Source organism: Emiliania huxleyi (assembly GCF_000372725.1).
Source record: "Emiliania huxleyi CCMP1516 unplaced genomic scaffold EMIHUscaffold_39, whole genome shotgun sequence".
NCBI lineage: Eukaryota > Haptophyta > Isochrysidales > Noelaerhabdaceae > Emiliania > Emiliania huxleyi.
Window position 1 is genome coordinate 51,405 of NW_005199045.1, and position 22,500 is coordinate 73,904.

Below are 22,500 nucleotides of genomic sequence, written 5' to 3' on the forward strand. Positions count from 1 at the left end.
CCGATCACCTTGCCCGAGCGCGACCTGCCCTTCCGCGATTTCATCGAGACGCTGACCCGCGGCGCGTGGTCGCCGCCGAACCACCACAACATCAAGGACAAGATCCTGCTGCTGTCAGCCAAGGGGCAGCTGCGCTTCCAGCACTGGTTCCAGGCCATGGTCGTGGCGGGCGTCAAGCCGTCGATGGCGGGCGACATTTGGTCGCACGGCGGGTGCTCGCTGATGGGCATCTGCTTCTACGGCATCAACGACTCCTGGAAGATGGACGAGTGGCTCGTCGCGGCCACGCCCTTCGGCTCCACGCGGCACACGGGCGAGGCCATTGACGAGATCTCGGCGGCCGCGCTGCGCCGGCAGGGCGTCCAGTGGCGCGAGAACGGCACCGTCTACGAGGCGGTCCACGGCCGGCATCCATCGCTCCACGGCCGGCATCCAGGACCTGACCAAGATCCAGGAGAGCAACGGCCTACCTAGGTACCGTTGAAGCAGCCGGTGAGCGACGTCGTGACCCGCTGGTTCTCCTCGTACGAGATGATGGACTGGTTCCGCGAGCAGAAGACGGCGGTGCAGATGTACGATATTAAGCACGGCGCCGACGCCGCCAAGAACGCCAACGGCGACGCGTACAAGGCGAACCGGCTCCAGCACATCGACTGGGACACAGTCGGTGGCGGTGCTGTTGCCGAGCGCGCAGGCGACCAAGCACCTTGAGGGCACCACGTATGTCACCTCCTCGTTGGCGACACGAAGATCTTTGCCGGTGTGCCGTCGGACCCCTCGGGGGTGGGGCGCATGGGGGCGTTCGTCGCTTGCGGCAACACGCTGCCACGCGCCCGCGAGACGGTTTTGGGCGTGGAGGGCGGGGACAGGGGCGGGAGGGTGGGGAGGTGGGACCCGCGGACGGGGTCCGGGACGGTCGAGGCCGTCAAGGGCCAGTACACGGACGCAGAGGGGAAGTGCCGTGTAGGCGCTCGGAAAGCCCAAAAGCAATTTGGCCTCGTGCGGCCATCTGTTCCCGCACTTCCCATCCCGCCCCACACTAGCCACTGCCGGCGACGCGCCAGTCCGCACCTGTGTCGAGCCTGTCTGCTGTGAGAGGAGAGTTTTGTGCCAGTGCGCGCCAGTCCCGTGCCCAGTGTCGTGCGAGGGAGCTCGGTCGTAAAGTTCTTTTCCGTGTACCTGTGTTAGTGCCAGTGCGCGCCAGTCCCGTGCCCAGTGTCGTGCGAGGGAGCTCGGTCGTAAAGTTCTTTTCCGTGTACCTGTGTTAGTGCCAGTGCGAGCCAGTCCCGTGCCCAGTGTCGTGCGAGGGAGCTCTGTCGTAAAGTTCTTTTCCTCGCGCGTGGGAGGGAGGTTGGTCGTAAAATTCTTTTGATTTGCTCGCGATCCAACGCAGCCAAGAAATACCACTCTCTCGCGACTAAGAGAGCCCCTGCGCAGGCCCCCCAGGCCTCAGCGCGAATTCACTCGTACGTATTGACCCCCCGCGCGCTAATCGCACACGCCGCCCACCGCGAGCGCCAAATCGCTCGATGTGGCGGGCGTCTCGCGCAGCTCGAGCTCGGGGAAAAACTCTGCCGCCGCAAACACCGCCTCCTTCATCAGAGTCGCTCCTCGGGCGCCTAGAGTCGCGATCGCTAGCTCACCAGTGTGCTCCACAGCTGTCATCCGCCACCAGTGGTGCTCGCGCGCCTGAGCCCGAGCGAGCAGCAGGAGCCGGAAGCCGCTGCCGGCACCGAGAGCAGCCTCCTCCCCCTCCTCCCGACCCGTGGGCACGAGCTGCATCAGGAGAGAGCAGCCCGCGCGCCGCGCCACCGCCGAGCGCGCGCTGACGTCGAACCACGCGCTCAGAGGCACGCCTCCGCCGCTCGCCCCTTCCTCTCCCTGCGGCACCGCAGCGGGCTCGTCGGCCAATGGTGGCACCCTCGGCTCATCCCAGCCAACCTCGATCAACCTCGGCTCATCTCGATCAATCTCGGCTCATCTCGGCCACTCTCGGCTCATCTCGCCTCGTCCGCCGACGGCAGCATCTGCTGCAGCTGGCACGCGGCGGCATGGAAGAGCGCCGGCGGCAGAGAGCGAGGCGGCGGCGATCCGCGAGCGTGTGCGTCGAGGAAGGCGCGCAGCTCGGGCGCCTCCGCGGCGGAGGTGAGCAGCAGCGCAGAGAGGTAGGCGGTCAAGCCAGCCGTGCGCCTTGAGGGGCGTGATGGGTGTGTGAGCCTCACGTGAAGACCGACGGCTCGAACGCGGCGGCAAGGGTTGGGATGCGGCCGAGGGAATGCCCGGGAGAATGGTCCGTGCATCTCGGTGCCGCGCGCCTCTCGATGGCCTCGGCGCTCTCCGAGCGGCCGAGCGAGCGGCCGAAGGAGAAGCTCGGCTCCGCGGGCAGAGAGAGGCCTGCGGGGGGCGCCACGGAGGAGGCGGTGAGGGTAGCTGGCCGCGCGCAGCCGAGGGAACAGGCCTGGCACTTGGCCGCGGCGGAGGGAGGAGGGCCTCGGCCAGGGAGGGCGAGAGGGCCTCGGCCAGGGAGGGCGAGCGCCTCGCACGGCCCAAGGGCAGCTCTTGCTCAGAGCGGCGTGCAGCGCCTTGAAGTCGCGATAGGCGCGGCCGATGGCGTATGCGCCGCCGCCGCCAGACATCTCGACCCGGACCTCAAAGGCGACGGGGGTGGAATCGGCCGGCCGGGCCCGTCTCGAGGAGACGGACGCCGATGCCACCGCCGAGTCGGCCGCGGGGGCCCACTCTCGCCTCGTCATCCAGACGGCGGCGCTGCTCCATCCCTGGCGCGACGCGGTGGAGACGTGGGGCGGCGGCGGCGAAGGGGAGGCAATCAGCGCGGGAAAGGCCCACCCATCGACGCCAGACGCCTCCTCCTCGTCGCCTCCGCAGCTCTGGTCCCCTTCTTCTCCGTCCTCGCCCCCCGCATCCGCGCCGCTCCCCTCGCCGCCCCCCTCCCCCTCGCGACTCCCCTCCCCCTCGCCGCTCGCGCAGCCGCTGAGGAGAAGAGGGAGGCAGACGCCCGCCGCCCAGCCCGCCTCTGCGGCGAAGCCCCCCCCGCCGGGCAGCGAGCGCAGCGCCGCCTCGGACACGAGCCCGCCCTGCGCAGCGGCCAGCTGCGAGACGGAGCCGAGGGTGCGGAAGAGCCAACCGGCGTCCGAGCAGACAAAGGCGGGAGGACCAAGGCTGCGGGGCGGCATGCACACCACCGCGCCGCGCCTCTCGAGCGAGCGCACCTCGCGGGCGAGCGTGTCGCCGTCCCACTCTGCGAGGCCCCACTCCGCAGTCGCCAGCTCGAGGAACTCCGCCCACCTCCACAGCGGCGCGCGCTCCACCGCGTCGTCCGCAAGCGCGGCGAGGATGGCGGCCGCGAGGTTGGACTCGGGCGGCGCGGCGGCGGCCAGGCTGCGCGCCTCCGCCTCCAGCTCTCGCCGGAGCAAGTCGGAGCCCGGCGCGGCGAAGAGGGCGCGCGCCTTGTCCCACCCCGTCGCCGCCCCGCCGCCGCTCGGGAGGACCACCACGCGAAGCAGCGAGAGGTGGGGGTGGCGCGCCGCCAGCCGCGCGCGCAGCCCCTCCGGGTCGGCGAGGCCGACGCCGGCGGCGAGCGCCTCGTCGGCGTGGCTGAGGAGCAAGAGCACGGAGCGCGCGCCGCTCACCGCGCCGAGCACGCCCTCCGCCGCCGCGATGGGGCGGGCGGCGGTGAGTCGCGCCCCGACGACGAGCACGGAGCTGTCCGGGTCGAGGCAGCTTAGGAAGCGGTCGCCGAGCGGCGGGGGCGCGGCGTCGCTCCCGCCGGCCGAGCGCACCCACACGTGCGCCTCGACCGCCTCGGGCAAGCTGCCGAGCCCCGCAGCCGCCCTCTCCGCCACCGCCTCCTCCGACTCGCAGGAGCTCGTGCCGGCGCTCGCGGCGTCGGCAGAGGCTCGCTTTGGCGCGTCGCCGCCCTCTGCGGCCGACGCCTCGCTCGCGGGCAGCGAGAGTCGCGCCGTGAAGGCGCACAGCCGCGGCGGCGTCTCGAGAGGTCCGGGGTCGAGGGCGGCCCGCGCCATCGCGTGCAAGTTTGCGCCGCTGCTCGCCTCGACACAAACCACGTGCAGCCGCGCGCTCCCGCCGCCGCCGCGGCGCGTCCCCTTTGCACTCTCGGCGACGTGGTGGCGAAGCGACGCGACGCCGCCGGCGGCGGCGGCGGCGAGCGGCGGCGGGAGGAGGTTGTCGTCGAAGCGGGCGGTGGCGAGGCGCGGCAAGGCGAGCAGCGAGCGCGGCAGCGTCTCGAGGCGGTTGTGGCGCGCGTCGATGTGCGCGAGGGAGGGGGCGGCGGCGACGGGAGGCAGCCGCGGCCCGAGCAGGTTGTGGCTGGCGCAGAGAAGCGTGAGCTGCGGGAGGGAGAAGAGGGCGCGCGGCAGCGAGGTGAGCTTGTTGTGCGCGACGGAGAGCGAGGTGAGGCGGCGGAGCTGCTCGAGGCCGGCTGGCAGGGCGGCCAGCTGGTTGTGCGAGAGGCCTGCTCACAGGCCAGAGGCGTGGAGAGGGGGAGGCGCGCGAAGCAGGGCGGTCGGCTGGCTGAGGGCCGAGCGTGGTGAGCGACGCGAGGCCGCCGATCGGGGGGAGCAGGCCCAGCCGGTTGTGCGTGAGGGAGAGGTCGGTCAGCGAGCCGAGGGCGAGCAGGGCGGGCGGCAGGAGGGCGAGCTTGTTGTGCTGCAGGCCGAGCCGCGTGAGGGTGGGCCCGAGCGCGAGAATCGGCGGCGCGTGCGGGCGTGGGCAGGGCAGCTCGCTTAGGCGACAGCTGACCACGCAGCCGCTGTTGTGGCATGGTGCATTTCTCGCGCTCTCTGGTGGTGTACTGGCGTTCGGTCCGGAGTGGCATGGTGCGCAGATGACAGTGGCGCGTGCTCTGGTAGTGACTGGTGTCGCTCGGGGGCCACACGGAGACGTGTGTGCCTCATGCGCATATGTACACGCACAATCATGTCGGACTCATGCGCAGTAAGGGTGTAGTGGCTACGCCACGGCTGTACCTTGCGGTGTTGTACCATGTGGTCATCGTGCAGCTGCATCAGTCATGCAACTTAATCTGACCTCCAGCAGCTCCGAGTGGGAGCCGCGCTCGACGATCCGCCCCTTCTGCGCGCGCACACACAATCACACACGACGCCGTGCGGATGATGCGCGCGCCCGAGAGGCAGTCTCTCCGGCGCCAAGTCCCCGGCCGTCCGCCAGCAGCCGGAGCGATCGGCGCTCAAGCGCTCCACCACGCCGGGCGGCTGCGAGGTCGACGGCGGCTTCAAGTTCAAGCGCGCAATAACCCCAAGAGCGTCGCTAACCCAAGGCTCCAGCTCAGGTTAGAGGGCCCAGCCACTCGTCGGTTGGGTGTAAACAAGCATCCCCGAGTGGGGTCCTCACTGGCTTGCCGGGGTCATGGGCCCCCCCCCTCTAGCGCCGCCGGAGGCGGCGTAGCTTCCGAGAAGCTCGGTCAGACACACGGGGGAGAGACGGACACCACATCATTACGAATGACGCAAAAATACGTCACGGAGAGCGTGTAGAATGGCTAATTTCGCCGAGAGCGCGCCGCGGGCGCACCTGGTATACGGCCCCGGAATGAGTCACTGATTAAAGTTGGGCGCCTTTGGTCGAGGCTTCCCCGGTCCTCACTGGCTTGCCGGGGTCATGGGCCCCCCCCCTCTAGCGCCGCCTATAGCGCCGCCGGAGGCGGCGTAGCTTCCGAGAAGCTCGGTCAGACACACGGGGGAGAGACGGACACCACATCATTACGAATGACGCAAAAATACGTCACGGAGAGCGTGTAGAATGGCTAATTTCGCCGAGAGCGCGCCGCGGGCGCACCTGGTATACGGCCCCGGAATGAGTCACTGATTAAAGTTGGGCGCCTTTGGTCGAGGCTTCCCCGGTCCTCACTGGCTTGCCGGGGTCATGGGCCCCCCCCCTCTAGCGCCGCCGGAGGCGGCGTAGCTTCCGAGAAGCTCGGTCAGACACACGGGGGAGAGACGGACACCACATCATTACGAATGACGCAAAAATACGTCACGGAGAGCGTGTAGAATGGCTAATTTCGCCGAGAGCGCGCCGCGGGCGCACCTGGTATACGGCCCCGGAATGAGTCACTGATTAAAGTTGGGCGCCTTTGGTCGAGGCTTCCCCGGTCCTCACTGGCTTGCCGGGGTCATGGGCCCCCCCCCTCTAGCGCCGCCTACGGCCCCGGAATGAGTCACTGATTAAAGTTGGGCGCCTTTGGTCGAGGCTTCCCCGGTCCTCACTGGCTTGCCGGGGTCATGGGCCCCCCGGGGTCATGGGCCCCCCCCCTCTAGCGCCGCCGGAGGCGGCGTAGCTTCCGAGAAGCTCGGTCAGACACACGGGGGAGAGACGGACACCACATCATTACGAATGACGCAAAAATACGTCACGGAGAGCGTGTAGAATGGCTAATTTCGCCGAGAGCGCGCCGCGGGCGCACCTGGTATACGGCCTAAGTCCGGCCGGAGCGCGGCCTGTGTAGCCAGCCAGCTCCAGCTGCGCAACGCGAGCCGCGGAGCGAGCGAAGCGCCAGATATTGTGAAAGATTTTTCCTCTAGAGCACGGGTGTGCTCCAAGACAACCCAAACGTGGGATGGGAGGAGGACAGGGTCCCCACCTGCACGACTTACCTTACGTACAGGTGGGGGGGGAAACGCGATCGCTCGCGAGCTTGGCTAGCGGCCGTCAGGTCTCAGGTGCGGAGGTGTGGCGGTGCGAGGCGCGAGGCACACCAATAAGGAAATACGTTGACCCTTGGGGTATTCACGCCCGGCCGGGATAAAGGTGAATACTTAGCGGCCGAGGCGCGTCGAGCCGAGGCGGCACGCGCTCCGCACTCGGGGGGTCGTCGGCTCAACGTTTCTCGTTGTGTCCCTATCGGGGGCGGGTGACACTAACACTGGCAGTATCACTGGCAGGGGTAGAGAACAGAACGAAATCAACAAAATGGAGGATCGAACAGCACGGACCGACTCCCAGGCCCTACAACGTGTAACATCGCAGGCGGAGGGGGGGCACGGGGTCGCGAGGGGGGAGGCGTCAGGCGCGGTGCGTCTCGTGTGGCTGCAGCAGCCGTCCTCGATCGATGGCTTCGGCCACCGTGACGGACAATTCAGGTGGATTTCATGAGGAGGACCCGGCGCCTGCAATCCTTTGCATAATAGCCTTCCGGTATAGCACCGAGTGCAGTGATTCCCGGCGTTGTGCAGTTATCCCCTTCTTTTCCCGGGTATTTCATGGTATAATATGATTCGCCGTTGGCGAAAATCATGCAATCGGTGCCCCAGCTGTGAGTGGCGACGACCTCGTCAACAATCGCTGAGTCATAGGGTGCGAGCTTCCATCCCGACGGGACCGTCAGCGGACCGTTGGTTTGGTCCACACAGCTTCCATAGTTGTCTACAGTATCTGGCCCACAGTGGCATCCCCGATCAGATTCGGTGTACGATGTCTTGTCGAGGCTCATGAAAAGTCCGTGCGAGATAGCTAGTACAATGCCGTCGTCCTCCGCTTCCCACGCGTCGGGGATGCCGTTGCTGTCGGCGTCGGTGACTACAAGAGGCGGCGGCTGGACCGGCGGCAGTGGCGGCGGCGGAGAGGGCAGATCGAGGTTGTTCCATGTAAATCCGCGGGCGTTGTTGGTGTGGTCGCCTACGTCTGGGATGCCGTCGCTGTCCGCGTCGCCCGTGCCCTCCTCCGCGTCGGGGATGCCGTCACTGTCGCAGTCTTGCTCAGACAGGCGCCGCGAAGGACGGCCAGAGGCAGCAACGGCGCCCGGTCCGCCACCGTCGCCGCCCTCGTCCACCGCCGATGCCTCGCCGGCGGCCAGGAGAAGCCCGCCAGGGCGAGAAGCCAGGGCGGCGGTGTAAAAGCGAGAGAAGTCAAACTCGACTGTGTCGCCAGAGGGAAGCCGGTACATTTCGGCGGAGCCCTCGATGGCGCCCTCGGCCATCGCCGATGTGCGGAATCGCCCCTCGGTCGGGTAGATGTCGCGTTTGCCGTTGTGCGGCCGAGCTCCCCCTGCCCCGCCGCCAACGTCCACGGCCGAGGCCTCGGCGGTTGCGGCCGGGGCGCCAGCGAGATGCGGCGACACCTTGGGGGGGGCGCGTCGAAGCGGGAGAAGGCAAACCGTGTATCAAAGGCCGCGGTGACCTCGTAGAGGTTTGCCTCTCCGTCGATGGCGCCCTCTGCCATCGCCTCGGTTCGGATGTGACCCGATGCGGGGTAGACGTCCTTGCGGCCATTGCGCAGCAGGCCGACCGTCGCAAAGGATTGGCCCACCAGCCCGTGCGGCAGACTCGCCGCCGCTGCCTCGCCACCGCTCTTGGCACTAATGGAGATGTCGAGGCGATGCTCTGGGCCCGTGACACGGTCGTGGACGTGGTTGCCGCGCACTTTGATGATCCAGTCGCGGGTGACCCACGTGGCGGTCGAGAAGCTCATCTTCAACTCAATCTCCTCGCACTGCTTTCGGCCGCCCAGCCCGAGCGTGAACTTGTGGCCACCGCAGGTGCCGTTGACGACCCTTCTCCCGGTGTTCTGCTCGTTCAGCTCCGACGCCCAGAAGCTCACGTTGGCAAACTTTCTCTTGGGCAGACTGACCGCGGTCAGATGCGCTTCGGTCATGAAGCTCCCATCGACCAGCAGCTTCTTGCCGTGCAACGTGAAGGTCGAGTCCTCTGTCTTTACGTTGAGGGCGACTCCGGGCGCGGAGAGGAAGGTGTAAAGCGCCTTGTGGCGGCCGCGAAAGTCGGCGCTGCCGCCAAAGGCGAAGTGGAGATGGGGGTCTTGGGCCGCACAGGCGGTGCTCGTGGAGCTCGCGTACTGGCCAGCCAGCACGCTCAGCATGGCAGAGAGGCGGGGGGAGGGGGGGGGGGGGGATTTTCCTCAATTAATTTTACGGACCAATTTTGGCAGCCGAACCCCGCGGCGGCCGCCGGCCCACCCATGGTACAAGTCCTAGGGGGGCAATTTAGGGGCCTAGAGAACACAACCCCCTCTCCCTTTTCTACAAGTCCGCCGAATTTAAGATTTTCCAGTGTATGTAGCTCTTACGAACATACATACCCGAGGGTGAACTGCTGACAGGGTTTGCGATGAGGAGCGATCCGAACGTGGTATTTAGAGGCCGGCCGCAGGCCGGCAATTTTCAGATTTTAGACCAAGATTTTAGAGCTCTGGAGCGCATTTTCGCAAGATTTTATTAGCTGGGGGGTTCACACACTTTCAAGATTTTACAGCTCACGGCCGCCCCGCCTTCAAATCTTAAATTCGGCTGACCTGTACCCCTCTCCCCACGAGACCTCGAGAGAGCGGGGCGTGCCGTCGCCTGCCGTCGTGCCTAAAGCGCCTGTTCACGGCATGGAGGGTGAGCCACGCTGAACGTACTGAACGTAGAGCCGAACGTACTGAACGTAGAGCCGAACGGGAGGAAGCCGGGGAAGAAGGCTCCGAGGAGGACGAAACACCAGTGGCAATCCCGTCGTCAGCTTGTAACGATGCACCCGAAGGGGACCCCAGCGCCAACACCATCTGTGGAAGTACAAGTGTTCGAAGAGAGAGTGGACCTGAGCAACGATATGACTTGGCGGCAAATGATCGCAGTGGGCGTCAGAAGAGTCGTCCTTGCGCGAGGAGAGCTCGATAAACTCGAGGGGCCAAAATATGCCGCGAGCAGGGCAGAGAGTTGCGCCGAAAGGCGGGAGAAGCCGCGAGAGCAAGGGATCGGCAGGCGGCGGCGGCGTCGCAGGACGAGGCAGACGAGAGCGACGCGACAGAGGAGGAAGCAACAAAAAGAATGTTAACATACCATTGGTAGACCCGTCGCGGCGGCAGTCGGACCACCGTGATCTACGACAAGGAGGGCCACGCCCCCCCAAGCTGGAGGAGGTGCCGGCGGAGGGGAGGGGCGAGCCGAGAACGATAGAACGGTCGCGGGTGCGGGCGCGATTCGTCGACCAAGGAGAGCCGGCCCGACCCCCCGGGGAGGGGAGGCGATATAACCCAACGCCGCCGCCCTCGCCCGGGGAGTCGGACACGGGATCGCCACCCGCGGAGTCAACGGGATCAGACAGGGAAGGCGAGACGGCGGCGAAGCCGCGGTCGAAGAAGTATAAGAGGGGAAGGCGGGCTCCGCAGCCGACGCCTGACCGTCGGAAAGCGAACAGGAGGGAGGACCGGGAGGAGAGGGGAGCCCCTTCGGATGGGGGGTGGGGAGATCGCGGGCGGAGAGGCCCTGAGTGGCGATTTCGGGTGAGAGTGTACGTCATGCTTGTGTCTGGTGTTTACTAGCTCCGAGTAGAGGGGCTACCCAGATGCTGCGGACCTACCTACCTATTGTGCATAGGGGGTCTAACCGTGGGGGACAGACCCCCTATCTGGGTAGGAGCCGGAACCCAGGCGCCTGCGGCGCCGAGGCCGTGGTCACGAGGTGTTGAACTATGTTGTTCACACTTGTACAACCATTCATGCAGCACAGTACATCGGTGTGAAAATCAGGTCGGCGAAGACGGAGGAGCGGGGGCGGCCATCGCAGTTGCGCCTCGAGGGCGGGCCTCCGCTGTGTCGCCGTCCTCCGCCCCCCTCGCTGCCGGTGCGTCGGTCAGAACGAGGGGCGGTGACGTGGTGAGCCGTGGGGCTAGGCCAGAATACCTGCCTTCGCGCCCGAGCCCCACCCGGCCCGCGGCGAAAGCGGTGAGCGCGGTGCCAATCAGGGCGGCGAAGGCGATGATGATCGTGCCCCAGCCCCAAGACTCGACGCACTCGCCCGGCCAACCCGAGGAGGAGGCCGCGGCGGCACGGCGGGGAGCGTGGCGGAAAGTGTGATCGGCGGGCGGCGGCGGGCAGCCCGGCCCGAGCGTGTGTAGCGCGCCCAGTGCGTAGGGGCCCACGAACCCGCCAAGGTTGCCAATCGAGTTTACCAGCGGCACCTGTGCTCACAGCCACGGCGTGTCAAGAGGCGACGGAGCCACATCTCGGCCATGTCTCGGCTCGATCTCGACGGTGAACGGGATGTCTCAACGACGCTCGCCGTCAAGGCGCGACGTCGTCGGCCAGATCTCGGCCATCCCTCGGCGCGATCTCGGCTCTGTCTCGGAGATCTCAACGCGCCGAGACGGCACGCAGCTCCGCCGGCTGCGACGCATGGTGGAGGGCCCAGAACGGGCCGGCAGAGAAGGAGGCGGCGGGGAAAGCGAGCCACGTCGCCAGCAGCGCCAAGCCCGAGCAGAGGGTGGCGGGGGGCATGCCGAGAAGGGGGCGGGGCGAGGAGGCGTGGCCGGCGGCCGCGAGGGAGGCTCCGAGCAGCAGCATCAGGCCCGAGGCGAGGATGCAGAGGAGGGCGAGGGTGGTGCCGAGCCACGCGGCGCGGAAGCGGCCGCGCGACGGCGAGTTGTCGGCGTCGCGCGAGCGGTCGGCTCGCTCGGAGAGAGTGGGGCCTACGTCCTGAAGACGCCGCAGTCAGGATGGGCGTACGGTCTCGTGCCGTGTACTCAGAGCACCGTGTGAATGCAGGGGCTACGATTGCAGTGAATACAGCTGGATGCGGCCGAATACAGCGCAACACGTGTCCTCTCGAGCGCGAGTCGGAGGACAGCAATACGTACTCAGCTTCTAGGGGGTGGGGCCGACGAGGAGCGAGACGGCGGACGGGAGGGCGCCTATACCACCACCGCAGAGGAGTTGATCCCCGCCAATCGGGTAATCTCGGGAATCTCGGGCCCAACTGCGCCGCTGTCACGACGCTCTCCTGTTCTATGCTAGAACACGAAATGCTTGCTCACTGTGCATCCCATACGGTGACTCCAGACAGAGAGGGTGTGTGTGGGGGGTGGGGGTGGGGGGGGGTTGGGGGGGTGGGGGGGGGTTGGGGTGCTTGCTGACTGTACCGACGCAGCCGAGCAGCGAGAGCGGCAGGGACGGGAGCACCTCCCGCAGCTGGGTGGGCCCGAAGTAGACCAGGCAATAGAACGCCTGGGGTGGGAGAGGCCGTGGGCTCGGGCCTCCCATGTCCCTCTATACACCGAGTCACTCCCACCCCGTGGGACGTTCCCCCCCCCCCCCCCTCGGGTCCCTCATGTTCATGTCTCTCGCGTGAGATTGCGCTCCCTCGTGCGCGGTCACTCTCTCCCTCTCGCCCTCGTCCTCACCAACCTCCGCCCTCACCCACCCGAGCCCGAACCCGAGCCGAACCACGGTTGCATCGCGCCGCGCTTGCACTCGCATCTACTGCCCCAGTCGCCTGCGCGGCGACGGTGCACTTAGTAAATCTGGTCTCTCCAGGAAAGAAGACGTTTGTCTGCCCGCGGTGCCACTCTGTCACCACACCTGCGCGGCGACGAAATGCTGCGCGCCGAAGAGCCACGTATGGGGGCGTCGCAGTGCGGCGCGCAGCGCCGCGCAGAGCGGTAGCGACGCGGCCGCGGAGCCGTCCGACGCGAGCAGTGCAGCGAGTGTCTTCTTCTGCTCGCCGGTCAGCCAGCGCGCCTCCGCCGGAGAGTCTGGCAGCAGGCCAAGAACGAGCAAGCCGATAAGCAGCGTGGGCGCCGCCTGGAGAGGGAGGATGCGCAGAGACTACAACTTGGGGAGAGCCGAGCTGCGGATAGGGGCTGGCTCTCAACTCCCTCTCTCGAGTGTGCGCAGTGGCGGTCCTGAATGGGGAGCACCTAGATCTGCCCATTCTAGATCTCCCCATTCTAGATCTGCCGGGCGTCCCTTCTGTTTGTGGTGGAGTTGTGGCCGAGAGATTGCGCTCCCCCGCCCAGAGTGCTGCACTCTCCCTACGGGCGGCGCAGCGTCGAGCAATATGGTGTTCGGTCCGTCATAAGCGGCACATACATCTGACTCGGCCGAGGGGCCGGACGTCTGGAACTAGATTCGGATGTGGTTGACGGTCAGCTGTGTGCTCCTATCGCCTATCGGATCTGGCTCCTGCACGAGGAAGAGCCAGCGCCAGCCGGCGAGGCCGAGTGCGCCGTCGAGCGACTGGAGGAGCGCGCCCGAGGAGCTGGCGCCGATGGACGTGCCGAGCCTGCAGCGGGGAAAACCGAGGCACAAGGGCCGTGAGGACGGGCTCGGGCGCTCGATGCGGACTCTCTCCCCATATCTCCCCACTCCGACTCCAAGCGGGAAGGCGCGTGCGGCTCTGTGGAGCCGGCCGAGCGGCTCGGTGGGCAGGCTGGGGCGGCAGTCGCTTTCGCGGCAGCGGCTGAAAGGTATCGGAGGCGGCGCCGGGCGTGGGCGGTTCCACATCTAGGGCCCGCGCGTGGCACAGAGGGTGAAGAGGGTCGACGCGCGGGAGCGGGACGTGTCTGGGTACCAGAGCGAGAGCGTGAGGATGGCGGCGGGGTAGAACCCCGCCTCCGGGAAGCCCAGCAGGAAGCGGAGCAGCAGCAGCTGCCCTCTCGTCCGCACAAGGGCAGTGGCGGCGGAGCAGAGCCCCCACGCAAGCATCGTCGCGGCGAGCACGCGCCTGCGAGTGGCGGTGCAAGAGGTGGCGGCGGCGGTGGTCGTCGTGGCAGTGGCTGCCGGCGGATCTCGCGCCTCGCGCCCAGTTTGCTGACCAGTGCGCAGGTCGGGACCTGCGCGGCACAGTAGGACAGGAAGAAGACGCCCGCCGCGAGGCCAAAGGAGGACTGCGAGAGCGAGAGATCGTCCCGCATTTGCAGCTCCGCATACGCCAGGTTGGAGCGATCTATCACCGACATCAGGTAACCGCCGCTGAGCAGAGGGAGGAGTCGGCAGTCGAGCCTGCGGCGCAGTTCAGCGGGCAGCGAGAGCGGCGCCTCCTCCGGCGGCGGCGAGAGGAGCAGCTCAGCAGAGCCGGCCATAAGGCAAACACCGCTCTGACAGACAGCGCTCACAGCTGCTCGAAATGTGCGCCCATGTTGGACGGAACCAAAACTGTATCTTTGACGTACCCTCCGGTGCTGCCGGGCGGCAGTACTCGCCTCGCAAGGCGCGCACCGGCTGCTCTGGCTGCTGCGCCGGCGGCCGCTGCGCTGGCCGCTGCTGCGCCGGCTGGCGGGCGGCACGGCCGCCGGCGGCCGCTGCGCCCGCGCCTTCCCTCGCGGGCGCCGTCGCGCCGCGCGCGCCCAACCCTGCTGGTACACGGCACGCGTCGTCACTCAGCCGCGGAGAACAGGCGGTGCTGTGCGCGAAGCGCGCGCGATCTCGTACTTCTAAGGCTGGATCCGGCCATTCCAAGGGTATACCTTTGAGAATCCCCAGCGTCCCACCCTCCTAGTCACACTCTCAATATCTCGACTAGCCAACAGCAACACGAAGTGCTGCGATCGGGAGTGGCCCATTTCTTTTTTATTTTCTTTTTTTGGGTCCTGTGGGCACCCTAACGAGGATATACGTGTACCCTAAGTTTCTCCGAGACCTCGCGAGTGGGCAGTTATTCACACCCGGGGCAGGTAGGGGATCGGGCAGGCAGCGAGGGTAGTTGTGCGGCAGTGTGCGGGCAGGGCAGTACGGCAGGGCAGGGCAGGGCAGTTGGGGTCATAATTGCAGGGCTGAGATTCGGGATCTCAGGTACAGATATACGCGCCCGATCTTGAGCACTTGAGCACTTGATAGGGTCGGTTCCGCATGGTACGGGACCCCTCGATCGTCTCGCGGCCCTCCCTCACTGGTGTGTTCATGGGGGGGGGTCATAACAAACACGGTACAGGATCGAGGTGCACGCTGCTGAGGGACGCCGGGACGCCTCCCCTCACCGCCTCGGATTTATGTGGGATCGAACCACTCCGGGATGAGCCGTCCACCCTGAACACGACCGAGGAATAGCCGACCTTCATGGAGAACTCCTCGCACGAGCGCCCCTCACCTATGCCGAGGAAGAAGACCCCCCCGCCACAAGTGCCGTTGACGAGGTTGGGTCCAGTATTAAACTCGTTCAGCTCGCTCGCCCACACCTATCAGTCGGTGTTGGTGCCGGCGCTGATGCTGCTGCGGCTGTTGTGCTGCTAATGGCACTGCTGCTGTCTTCACTGCCGCTACTTGTACTGCCCTGCGCTACTGCGTGCACTGCTCTTCTGCGTATGGGGCTGTCCACTGCCGCCGCAGCCGCTGCAACTAATTGCTAGGGCCACAGTGGGCTCACGGCTCACCGAGAGCGTCATCGGCTTCTGCTTCACCCCGCCGACGATCGCATTGATGTGCACCTGAGTGATGTACGTGCCGTCGACCGTCAGCGAACCCTTGTCGTCGTTGATGACAAAAGTCGCGTCCTCAATCAGGACATTGACGCTGAGCTTCGGCCCCGAAAAGAAGCAGTAGTATGTCTTGTCTCGCCCTCGAAAGTCAGCCCTGCCCCCGTGGGCAAAGTTGAGATGCGGGTCCTTGTTGCCGCTTGCGCACTGCCCCCAGACGAGATGCAAGACGAGGGCTTGCAGCAGCAGCGCCAGCAACGCCAGGGGGGCGGTCATGCAACCCCGACGGCCGCCCCGAACCTGAGGCCGAAATCATAAATAAATAGATCCGTCTTGTCATCGCAAACCCTGTCCTTCGTAATGACGACTAATTGATTGAGATGGCTTTAAAAGGAGGTTCTTCGCGCAAGAAGCGCCGCCCGCAAAGCTAAAGTAGTCTCCTCGAAGGTGGCGACCCTACCCTCCTCCCTCGTTTGGTTTGAGGGAGCGACGCCACCCCCATCCCTCTCTCACAGCAGGCAGGCCCCACACAGGTGTGGACTGGCGCGTGCTAGCCCTCCACCGGAGGCGCCTTTTCGAAAAAGAATCCTTCGCGCGCGCGGGCGGAGACGACCACGTCGCCGCGATGGGCGATTGCGCATGGCGGGCGGATACTTGCGCCGTGCGGTGGCTCTGGCTCGCGACGGCACAGACAGGCAGAAGCAGTGGGCCGCGGGGGCGCTGTGGAACCTCGCTCTCAACGCCGACAACCAGGTGGCGATTGCGAGGGCGGGCGGCATCGAGCCGCTGGTGGCGCTGGTTCGCGGCGGCACGGACGGGCAGAAGGAGGAGGCCGCGGGGGCGCTGGCGGACCTCGCTTACAACGCCGACAACCAGGTGGCGATCGCGAAGGCGGACGGCATCGCGCCGCTGGTGGCGCTGGCTCGCGACGGCACGGATTGGCAGAATGGGGAGGCCGCGGGGGCGCTGGCGAACCTCGCTTACAACGCCGACAACCAGGTGGCGATCGCGAAGGCGGAGGCGGTGGCACAGGCCGAGGCGGAGGCGGCGGGTATCGCGCCTCTGGTGGCGCTGGTTCGCGGCGGCTCGGACGGGCAGAAGGAGCAGGCCGCGGGGGCGCTGGCGAACCTCGCTTTCAACGCCGACAACAAGGTGGCGATTGCGAGGGCAGGCGGCATCGCGCCTCTGGTGGCGCTGGCTCGCGGCGGCTCGGACGGGCAGAAGGAGCATGCCGCGGCGGCGCTGTGGAACCTCGCTTTCAAGAACGCCGACAACCAGGTGGCGATTGCGCAGGCGGGGGGTATCCCGCCTCTGGTGGCGCTGGTTCGCGGCGGCTCGGACGGGCAGAAGGAGCTGGCCGCGGGGGGCTGTTCGGCTTTGGCGCAGACAAGTTCGGCGACGGGTCCATCCCGGGCAGCATCCTGCTCGAGGACGGGAGGTACCTGGTCTCCGGCCGACAATTCCCGCTGCACCGTGACTACGGTTTCCGCTTGTACCGCGACTACCACGACGCTGAGCAGTCACACACGATCGAGCTCAAGGACGTGCGCAACTGGACGACCGCAGTCGCACAGCTGGCCGAGTACTGTGAGCTCGAGGCGACGCAGAGCGGGCGCAAGCCAAGAGGCACCATCGTGCTCTTTGGCAGTGGCCCCGGCTTCTGCGTCACGGACGCCGAGTACAACGTCGTCACTCAGGGCGCCAAGATCATCAACAAGGTCGTCGAGGACAAGAACGGCTTCCAACTGCAGATCTTGCGCCGCGACGCCATTACCGCCGCCGCCGCCGACGTTGCCACAACCAAAGACGTCGTGTTCAGGGCTCTCGCTCGGGCAAAGGAAAATGTCGCTTCGAAACGCGCGCGCGACGAGTCCGGAAACGCACACACACACACACGGACTGACGGCGAGGGCGCCGGACCGCAGACAGTATAGAAGTAGAGCCGTACAGCAAAATCGTTAGTACATAGTAGTGTAAGATCGTTCGTAAAGCAAGATCGTTGAAAGTGCGTTGTAAGAAACTGTAGGACTGTACTGTATAAATGATGCCGGGGTGTGATCACACACGAAGTCACCAACCCACTGGGTGACATGGTCAATCGGACTGTCTCTCTCTCCGTGCGCGGTGTCTATCTCTATGCAAAACAGTGCGTCAGGAACGAGCCCGCCGTTCTCGCGTCGCCCAATACGTCCAGCGCCGCCTGCTCAACCAAGTTCGGCGTCTCGAGCACGTCCCCGCCAACGTGCGCTAAGGCGCGCAGCGCCGCCGCCGCCCTCGCCACGCCTGCGGAGGCCTTGCACATTGAATGTGCCGTGCCGGCTCCTGCCCGCGTCCGGGTGTGGAGATGCGAGGGCTTGCCTGGCCCTTGCCCCACCCGCTGTGTGTGTGTGTGTGTGGAAACACTTCTGCAAGGTGACCGCGAGACCGGGAGAGCGAGTGTCTCTTGGGGGAGCGAGTGTGGGAGAGCAGAGTCGGGGGGAGTGTCCACTGTGTGGCGACGCTCGCCGGCTGCCGCGTCGGCGGGCCAGTGCGCACTCGCGATGCGCCCCCGTGCGGCGGCCGCCTAAGGGGATTAATTAATGGTTTAACTATTAATAAGTGCGTTGGCCGCCTAAGGGAGGGGGGGGGGGGGGTAAGGTGAACCTCTCTCCACACGAGAGAGTGGCGGGGCAAGGCCTGGGCCTCGCGACACTCCACGTCTAAGATACAGGGGCCCCACGGCATTCAAAGTGCAAAGCCCAGTGCGCGTGGGTGAGCGGTGTGTGTGTGTGTGTGTGTGTGTGCGTGCGTGCGTGCGTGCGTGCGTGCGTGCGTGTGTGTGTGTGTGTGTGTGTGTGTGTGTGTGTGTGCGTGCGTGCGTGCGTGCGTGCGTGTGTGTTGGCGGCTGCCTCGCCCAGCGCGCAGAAGCGGCGGAGCTTGCGCATCGGCCGCGCGTACCTTAATGAATCAATTGATTCGTACATCCGAGTCCATTCCTCAATCTGGCGGAGCTCTCGCGCATCGGCCGCGCGCACCGCGCCGAGACGCTGCGCCACCTGGCGACAGGACGCGGGCCGAGATCAGCCGAGCTCGCCCCGAGCTCGAGCGGACGGCACTGGGACGGCTCGCCACACCGACTCACCATGCGAGAGTGGAGCCATCGCCGCGCCGCCTCCACCGCCTCCGCCCCGCCCGCCTCTCCCGCCTTCTCCTTCTCCGCCGCCACCGCCGGCCCCGCCTCCGCCTCCGCCTCCGCCTCCTCCGCCTCCTCCTCCTTCTCCGCCTCGCCGCCAAAGAAGACCGCCACGGCCAGCGACACGCACGCGCGCTCGAGCACGGCAGCCGCACCCTCGCGCGGCATCGCCTCGGGGGGGGGGGGGGGGGAGCAGGCCGCGCTTCATTGATCAACCAACTAGCACTTGCATATTAAGGCACGAATCCATCGCCCGAGCGCGGCGCCTCGGGGAGAGGGAGCAGGCCGAGCGATCTGCCTGTGAGCTTCAATCCACCCTTCTCAAGAATAAGAAATACGGGTATGTGGCGTGGCAAGCCGAGCGCGCTGCCGGCGCGGCCGACGAGGCGCTGCACACGGAGTGTCTCCTGAACAAAGAACAAGACGAGGATGGGCGGCGGTGTTTCTTTTAATCAGGCCGTCTCCACGGCGAGCGCCACCTCGTCGTGCGCCCAGACGTTGTACGAGAGCGAGATGGGCGAGAGGGCGGTCACCTGTGCCCAGAAGGTTCCTGGAAGGTTCCTGGAAGGCTCCCGGAAGGCTCTCGGAAGGCTCGAGGTGGGCGAGAGGGCGGTCACCTGTTTGCAGCGGCCTGCCTCCTCCCTCGCCTCTCTTCATTTGTGTGTTGTCCGCCCAGGAGGGCGGTCGGGAGGTCAGGCACGTGGTGAAAGACAAACGGCGCGAGCAGCAGCACGTCGCCAGCCTGCAGCTCCACCGCCGTCGCCCCGTCGCTGCCGCCGCCCAACGACGTGCGGGGGGGGAGTTGCGTCCTGCGAGGGGAGGCGCGTGTTGGAAGAGGCACGACGCACCCCGCAAGGTGACGCAATGGGGAGGACACAGGGGGAGGTGTGGGGAGGTGTGGGGAGACATGGGGAGATACGGGGAGGTATGGGGAGATGAATCGAGCAGCCGCGCCTCCGAAAGTGCGGGTGCAGGTACGGGAAGGGCAGTAGCGCGTCTCCTGATCAAAGGTGAGGCGAGGCGAGGTAAGCTTCTCCACACACACGACGGTGGTGGGGCAAGGGCCAGGGCAGCCCTCGCGACTCCACGTCTAAAAGACTGGAGCCTCACGGCATTCAAAGTGCAGGGGTGGCTCTGCAGCACGGGCGTGTCGGTGTTTCGGTGCTTCGACGGCGAGCCTGTTATCGCAGAGGTGAGCAGGAAGGTCTTGCGCCTGATGGCGACAACTCTCTGGTCCATTCGACGGCGCGGGGAGGAGAGCGCGCGGGCGCACAAGAGTGCGCCCGTGCAGCTGGCAAAACGCGTTGTGCGACGCGTCATAGTGGTTGAAGGCGGTCACGCCGCCGCCGCCGAGCCAGACGTTCTCGGAGTGTACCTGACGCGAGTGACGAGCCGAGATTCGCCGAGATTTCCGAGATTCGCCGAGATTCGCCGAGAGTACAGCCAGACTTCTCTCCGAGTGCACCTGACGTGGCCGACACAGCTTCACCACATTGTGATGCCACCGGCGCCTCTAGCAGCCTCCAGAGTGGCTCGCGCCGTCTCGCCGCCAGCGTGGCCGGCAGAGCCGCCGACTAGACGCACGAGCGCGTCGACGTCGAGCCGAGTGCGCACGTGCTGGGCAGTGCGGCTGCTGTTCGACGCCGAGAAGTAGACCCATTCTCTGACCGGACAGGCCTCCGCGGCTGCAGCCTGCGCCTGCCACGCTGTGGCGGCGGCGGCGCTCTTGAGGATCGCGACCAGGTCCGCGGCGGTGGCGTTGGACCGCAGAGCAGGCGCGAGCCGGCGACGCTCAAAGCCCTTCACGTTGGCGAGCGGCTTCTTCTCCGAGTAGTAGACGACCTCGGGTTGGAGGCTCCGCTCGACGGCCGCGTCGAGGCGAGGCGCGGACGTTACGAGCGAGGCGGGTGAGAGCGTGGCACAGGCGCCACGCAGGAGGAGAAATGGCTGGGCCGCAGGCGAAGGGATGGTCGTGTTAAGGGCGTAGACGTCGTGTGGTCGTGAGGCCGAATGCCAAGGGCCCTAGCGCGATTCAGTAGCGGCGGTCGCACCGCCTAGTATGGGTGCGGGGATACCACTCCTTACGTGGTCCCGCAACCCGCCCAAGTACCCAGGTATCTCGGGGGCGCGCTCCAGTATCTGCAGTATCTGCGGTATCTGCAGTATCTGCAGTATCTGCAGTATCTGCAGTATCTGCAGTATCTGCAGTATCTGTCTGCAGTATCTGTGGTCTGCAGTATCCGCGGTGTCCGGGTTGTCTGTGGCAACAGGCGGTGTGGGGTGTGGCGGCACCACCCTCGCAGCCCAGATCTGCAGCCGCTGGTTGACAGTCGCTGGTTTAAAAAGACACATCTAAACCCGGCTGACGCCGGCCTTACACTTTTCCTAACAAGCCTCTACTGCTTCGTTGTCCGTCGTCTGCTGCTGTACAATTTTGGCCTCTTCTCCTTCGCAAGGGCCCCGCCCCCAGCGAGGGGGGGGCGGGGCCGCGCAGGGGTCCTCTAGTGCCAAACAAACGGGAAAACTATTACATGCAACCTCGCCGACGGCCGCCCCCGTCCATTATGCACACATCGCAGGTTCGTGCAGTGATGTCGCTGGCGCTCGCCGTCGGCGTACACGCGACGTGCAATCCGTTTTGTGAGGACAAGACGCAGGGCTGGGATAAAAAGTGCGACTGGGGTGGCTGCTACAGCTGCACCGAGTGCTCCGCCCCTGCGCCGGTGTGCAAGCCGTTTTGTGAGGACAAGACGCAGGCTTGGGATGACAAGTGCACCTGGACGGGCTGCACCGGCTGCACCGAGTGCATCGTCCCTGAGCCGGTGTGCAAGCCGTTTTGTGAGGACAAGACGCAGGCTTGGGATGACAAGTGCACCTGGGGGGGCTGCAGCGGCTGCACCGAGTGCTCCGTCCCTGCGCCGGTGTGCAAGCCGTTTTGTGAGGACAAGACGCAGGCTTGGGATGACAAGTGCACCTGGACGGGCTGCACCGGCTGCACCGAGTGCCTGGCCCCTTTGCCGTCGGCGCCGCCCCCCACACCGCCGACTCCGACCGACCCTCCCTCCCTCCCTCCCTCACCGTCGGCGCCGCCCCCCACACCGCCGCCTCCGACGCCACCACCGCCGTCGCCCCCAGCGGTGTGCAAGCCGTTTTGTGAGGAGAAGACGCAGAACTGGGGTGACAAGTGCTCCTGGGGGGGCTGCAACGGCTGCTCCGAGTGCGGCATGTGCAAGCCGTTTTGTGAGGACAAGACGCAGGACTGGGGCAACAAGTGCACCTGGGGGGGCTGCAACGGCTGCTCCGAGTGCTTCGTCCCTCCGCCGCCACCGGCAAATTAGTCTAGCGTGCGTGCAGCGGTGGCTCGGAGCGTCAGCGCTCTGGGCCACGGCCTGTTGCGGGCCCATTCCGGCACGGGCCCCCGAAGGCAGCGCTGTCAGCCCACGTCTCTGCCATCGTTGAACGACAACGAGATGAGAGCTGTGATCCGTGTGTGTACACTGTGTGTGTACACTAATCGTGCGTGAGGATGGGCGGGTACTCGGATGAGGAGTGTCTGATTGTGGCAGTCTAGCGTGCGTGCAGCGGTGGCTCGGAGCGTCAGCGCTCTGGGCCACGGCCTGTGGCCGGCTCATTCCGGCACGGGGCCCCCGAAGGCAGCGCTGTCAGCCCACGTCTCAGTCCCGACACGATTTGTATTCTTACTCAAACTTAATAGGCGCTCAAGACAATAGTATGCGTGTTATGACTATGATGATGATCGCCTCCATAGCCCTGAGAAATTTTAGCGACCGGGTAAGCTGAAACGCGAATTGTGGGTGACTGGGTAAACTGATTTGTCAGTTTTTTGATGAAATTACTGCTGAGCAGGAAAATCGTTGCCGGGTAATCTGGACGAGAAACTTGGTCGACCGGGTAATCTGCCCTGAGAAATTTTAGCGACCGGGTAACGTAAGCTGAAACATGAATTGTGGGAGACTGTGGGTAAACTGGTTTCACGGAAATCGCGCTAAGCAGGAAAAAAGCGCTCCGTCCAGCGGTGCGGCCGCAACGCTCCCTCCCCCCGTGCTCGCAGGCCGCGCCGCGCTGCGAGAGAGGAGTGGTCGGCAAGCTACCTGCCTTGCCTACAGTACGTGTCGGCAGACGTGCCAC

The 22,500-nt window shown here is 66.0% G+C and overlaps 6 protein-coding genes across 6 annotated transcripts; 2 read left to right on the forward strand and 4 right to left on the reverse strand.

Moving 5' to 3' along the window:
- Window positions 1-534: 534 nt before the first annotated feature.
- On the forward strand, window positions 535-1,188 carry EMIHUDRAFT_209293 (hypothetical protein; the record flags this gene model as incomplete). The annotated part of the gene is made up of 3 exons (XM_005771122.1): window positions 535-678; window positions 751-956; window positions 1,137-1,188. 3 exons carry the CDS (start codon window positions 535-537, stop codon window positions 1,186-1,188), a joined length of 402 nt encoding a protein of 133 aa, XP_005771179.1.
- Window positions 1,189-1,488: 300 nt separating this feature from the next.
- EMIHUDRAFT_451195 (hypothetical protein) lies at window positions 1,489-4,855 on the reverse strand (the record flags this gene model as incomplete). Its single annotated transcript, XM_005771123.1, has 5 exons — window positions 1,489-1,881; window positions 2,544-2,777; window positions 3,015-4,070; window positions 4,317-4,492; window positions 4,780-4,855. 5 exons carry the CDS (start codon window positions 4,853-4,855, stop codon window positions 1,489-1,491), a joined length of 1,935 nt encoding a protein of 644 aa, XP_005771180.1.
- Window positions 4,856-10,451: 5,596 nt separating this feature from the next.
- EMIHUDRAFT_421707 (hypothetical protein) lies at window positions 10,452-11,301 on the reverse strand. Its single transcript, XM_005771124.1, has 2 exons — window positions 11,134-11,301; window positions 10,452-10,952 (listed from the first exon to the last, which is right to left on the reverse strand). The coding sequence occupies exons 1-2, from the start codon at window positions 11,266-11,268 to the stop codon at window positions 10,518-10,520; spliced, it is 570 nt and encodes a 189-aa protein (XP_005771181.1). The 5' UTR covers window positions 11,269-11,301; the 3' UTR covers window positions 10,452-10,517.
- A 1,143-nt stretch (window positions 11,302-12,444) lies between these two features.
- EMIHUDRAFT_451197 (hypothetical protein) lies at window positions 12,445-13,899 on the reverse strand (the record flags this gene model as incomplete). The annotated part of the gene is made up of 4 exons (XM_005771125.1): window positions 13,564-13,899; window positions 13,340-13,492; window positions 12,952-13,051; window positions 12,445-12,570 (listed from the first exon to the last, which is right to left on the reverse strand). Coding segments are annotated over exons 1-4 (666 nt in total), but the record flags the coding sequence as incomplete, so codon positions are not given.
- Window positions 13,900-17,188: 3,289 nt separating this feature from the next.
- EMIHUDRAFT_436128 (hypothetical protein) lies at window positions 17,189-18,852 on the reverse strand. The gene is made up of 8 exons (XM_005771126.1): window positions 18,831-18,852; window positions 18,722-18,758; window positions 18,618-18,649; window positions 18,293-18,522; window positions 18,194-18,214; window positions 18,068-18,116; window positions 17,679-17,742; window positions 17,189-17,462 (listed from the first exon to the last, which is right to left on the reverse strand). The coding sequence occupies exons 4-8, from the start codon at window positions 18,517-18,519 to the stop codon at window positions 17,314-17,316; spliced, it is 510 nt and encodes a 169-aa protein (XP_005771183.1). The 5' UTR covers window positions 18,520-18,522; window positions 18,618-18,649; window positions 18,722-18,758; window positions 18,831-18,852; the 3' UTR covers window positions 17,189-17,313.
- A 2,090-nt stretch (window positions 18,853-20,942) lies between these two features.
- On the forward strand, window positions 20,943-21,689 carry EMIHUDRAFT_209301 (hypothetical protein; the record flags this gene model as incomplete). The annotated part of the gene is made up of 2 exons (XM_005771127.1): window positions 20,943-21,272; window positions 21,510-21,689. The coding sequence occupies 2 exons, from the start codon at window positions 20,943-20,945 to the stop codon at window positions 21,687-21,689; spliced, it is 510 nt and encodes a 169-aa protein (XP_005771184.1).
- Window positions 21,690-22,500: the final 811 nt, after the last annotated feature.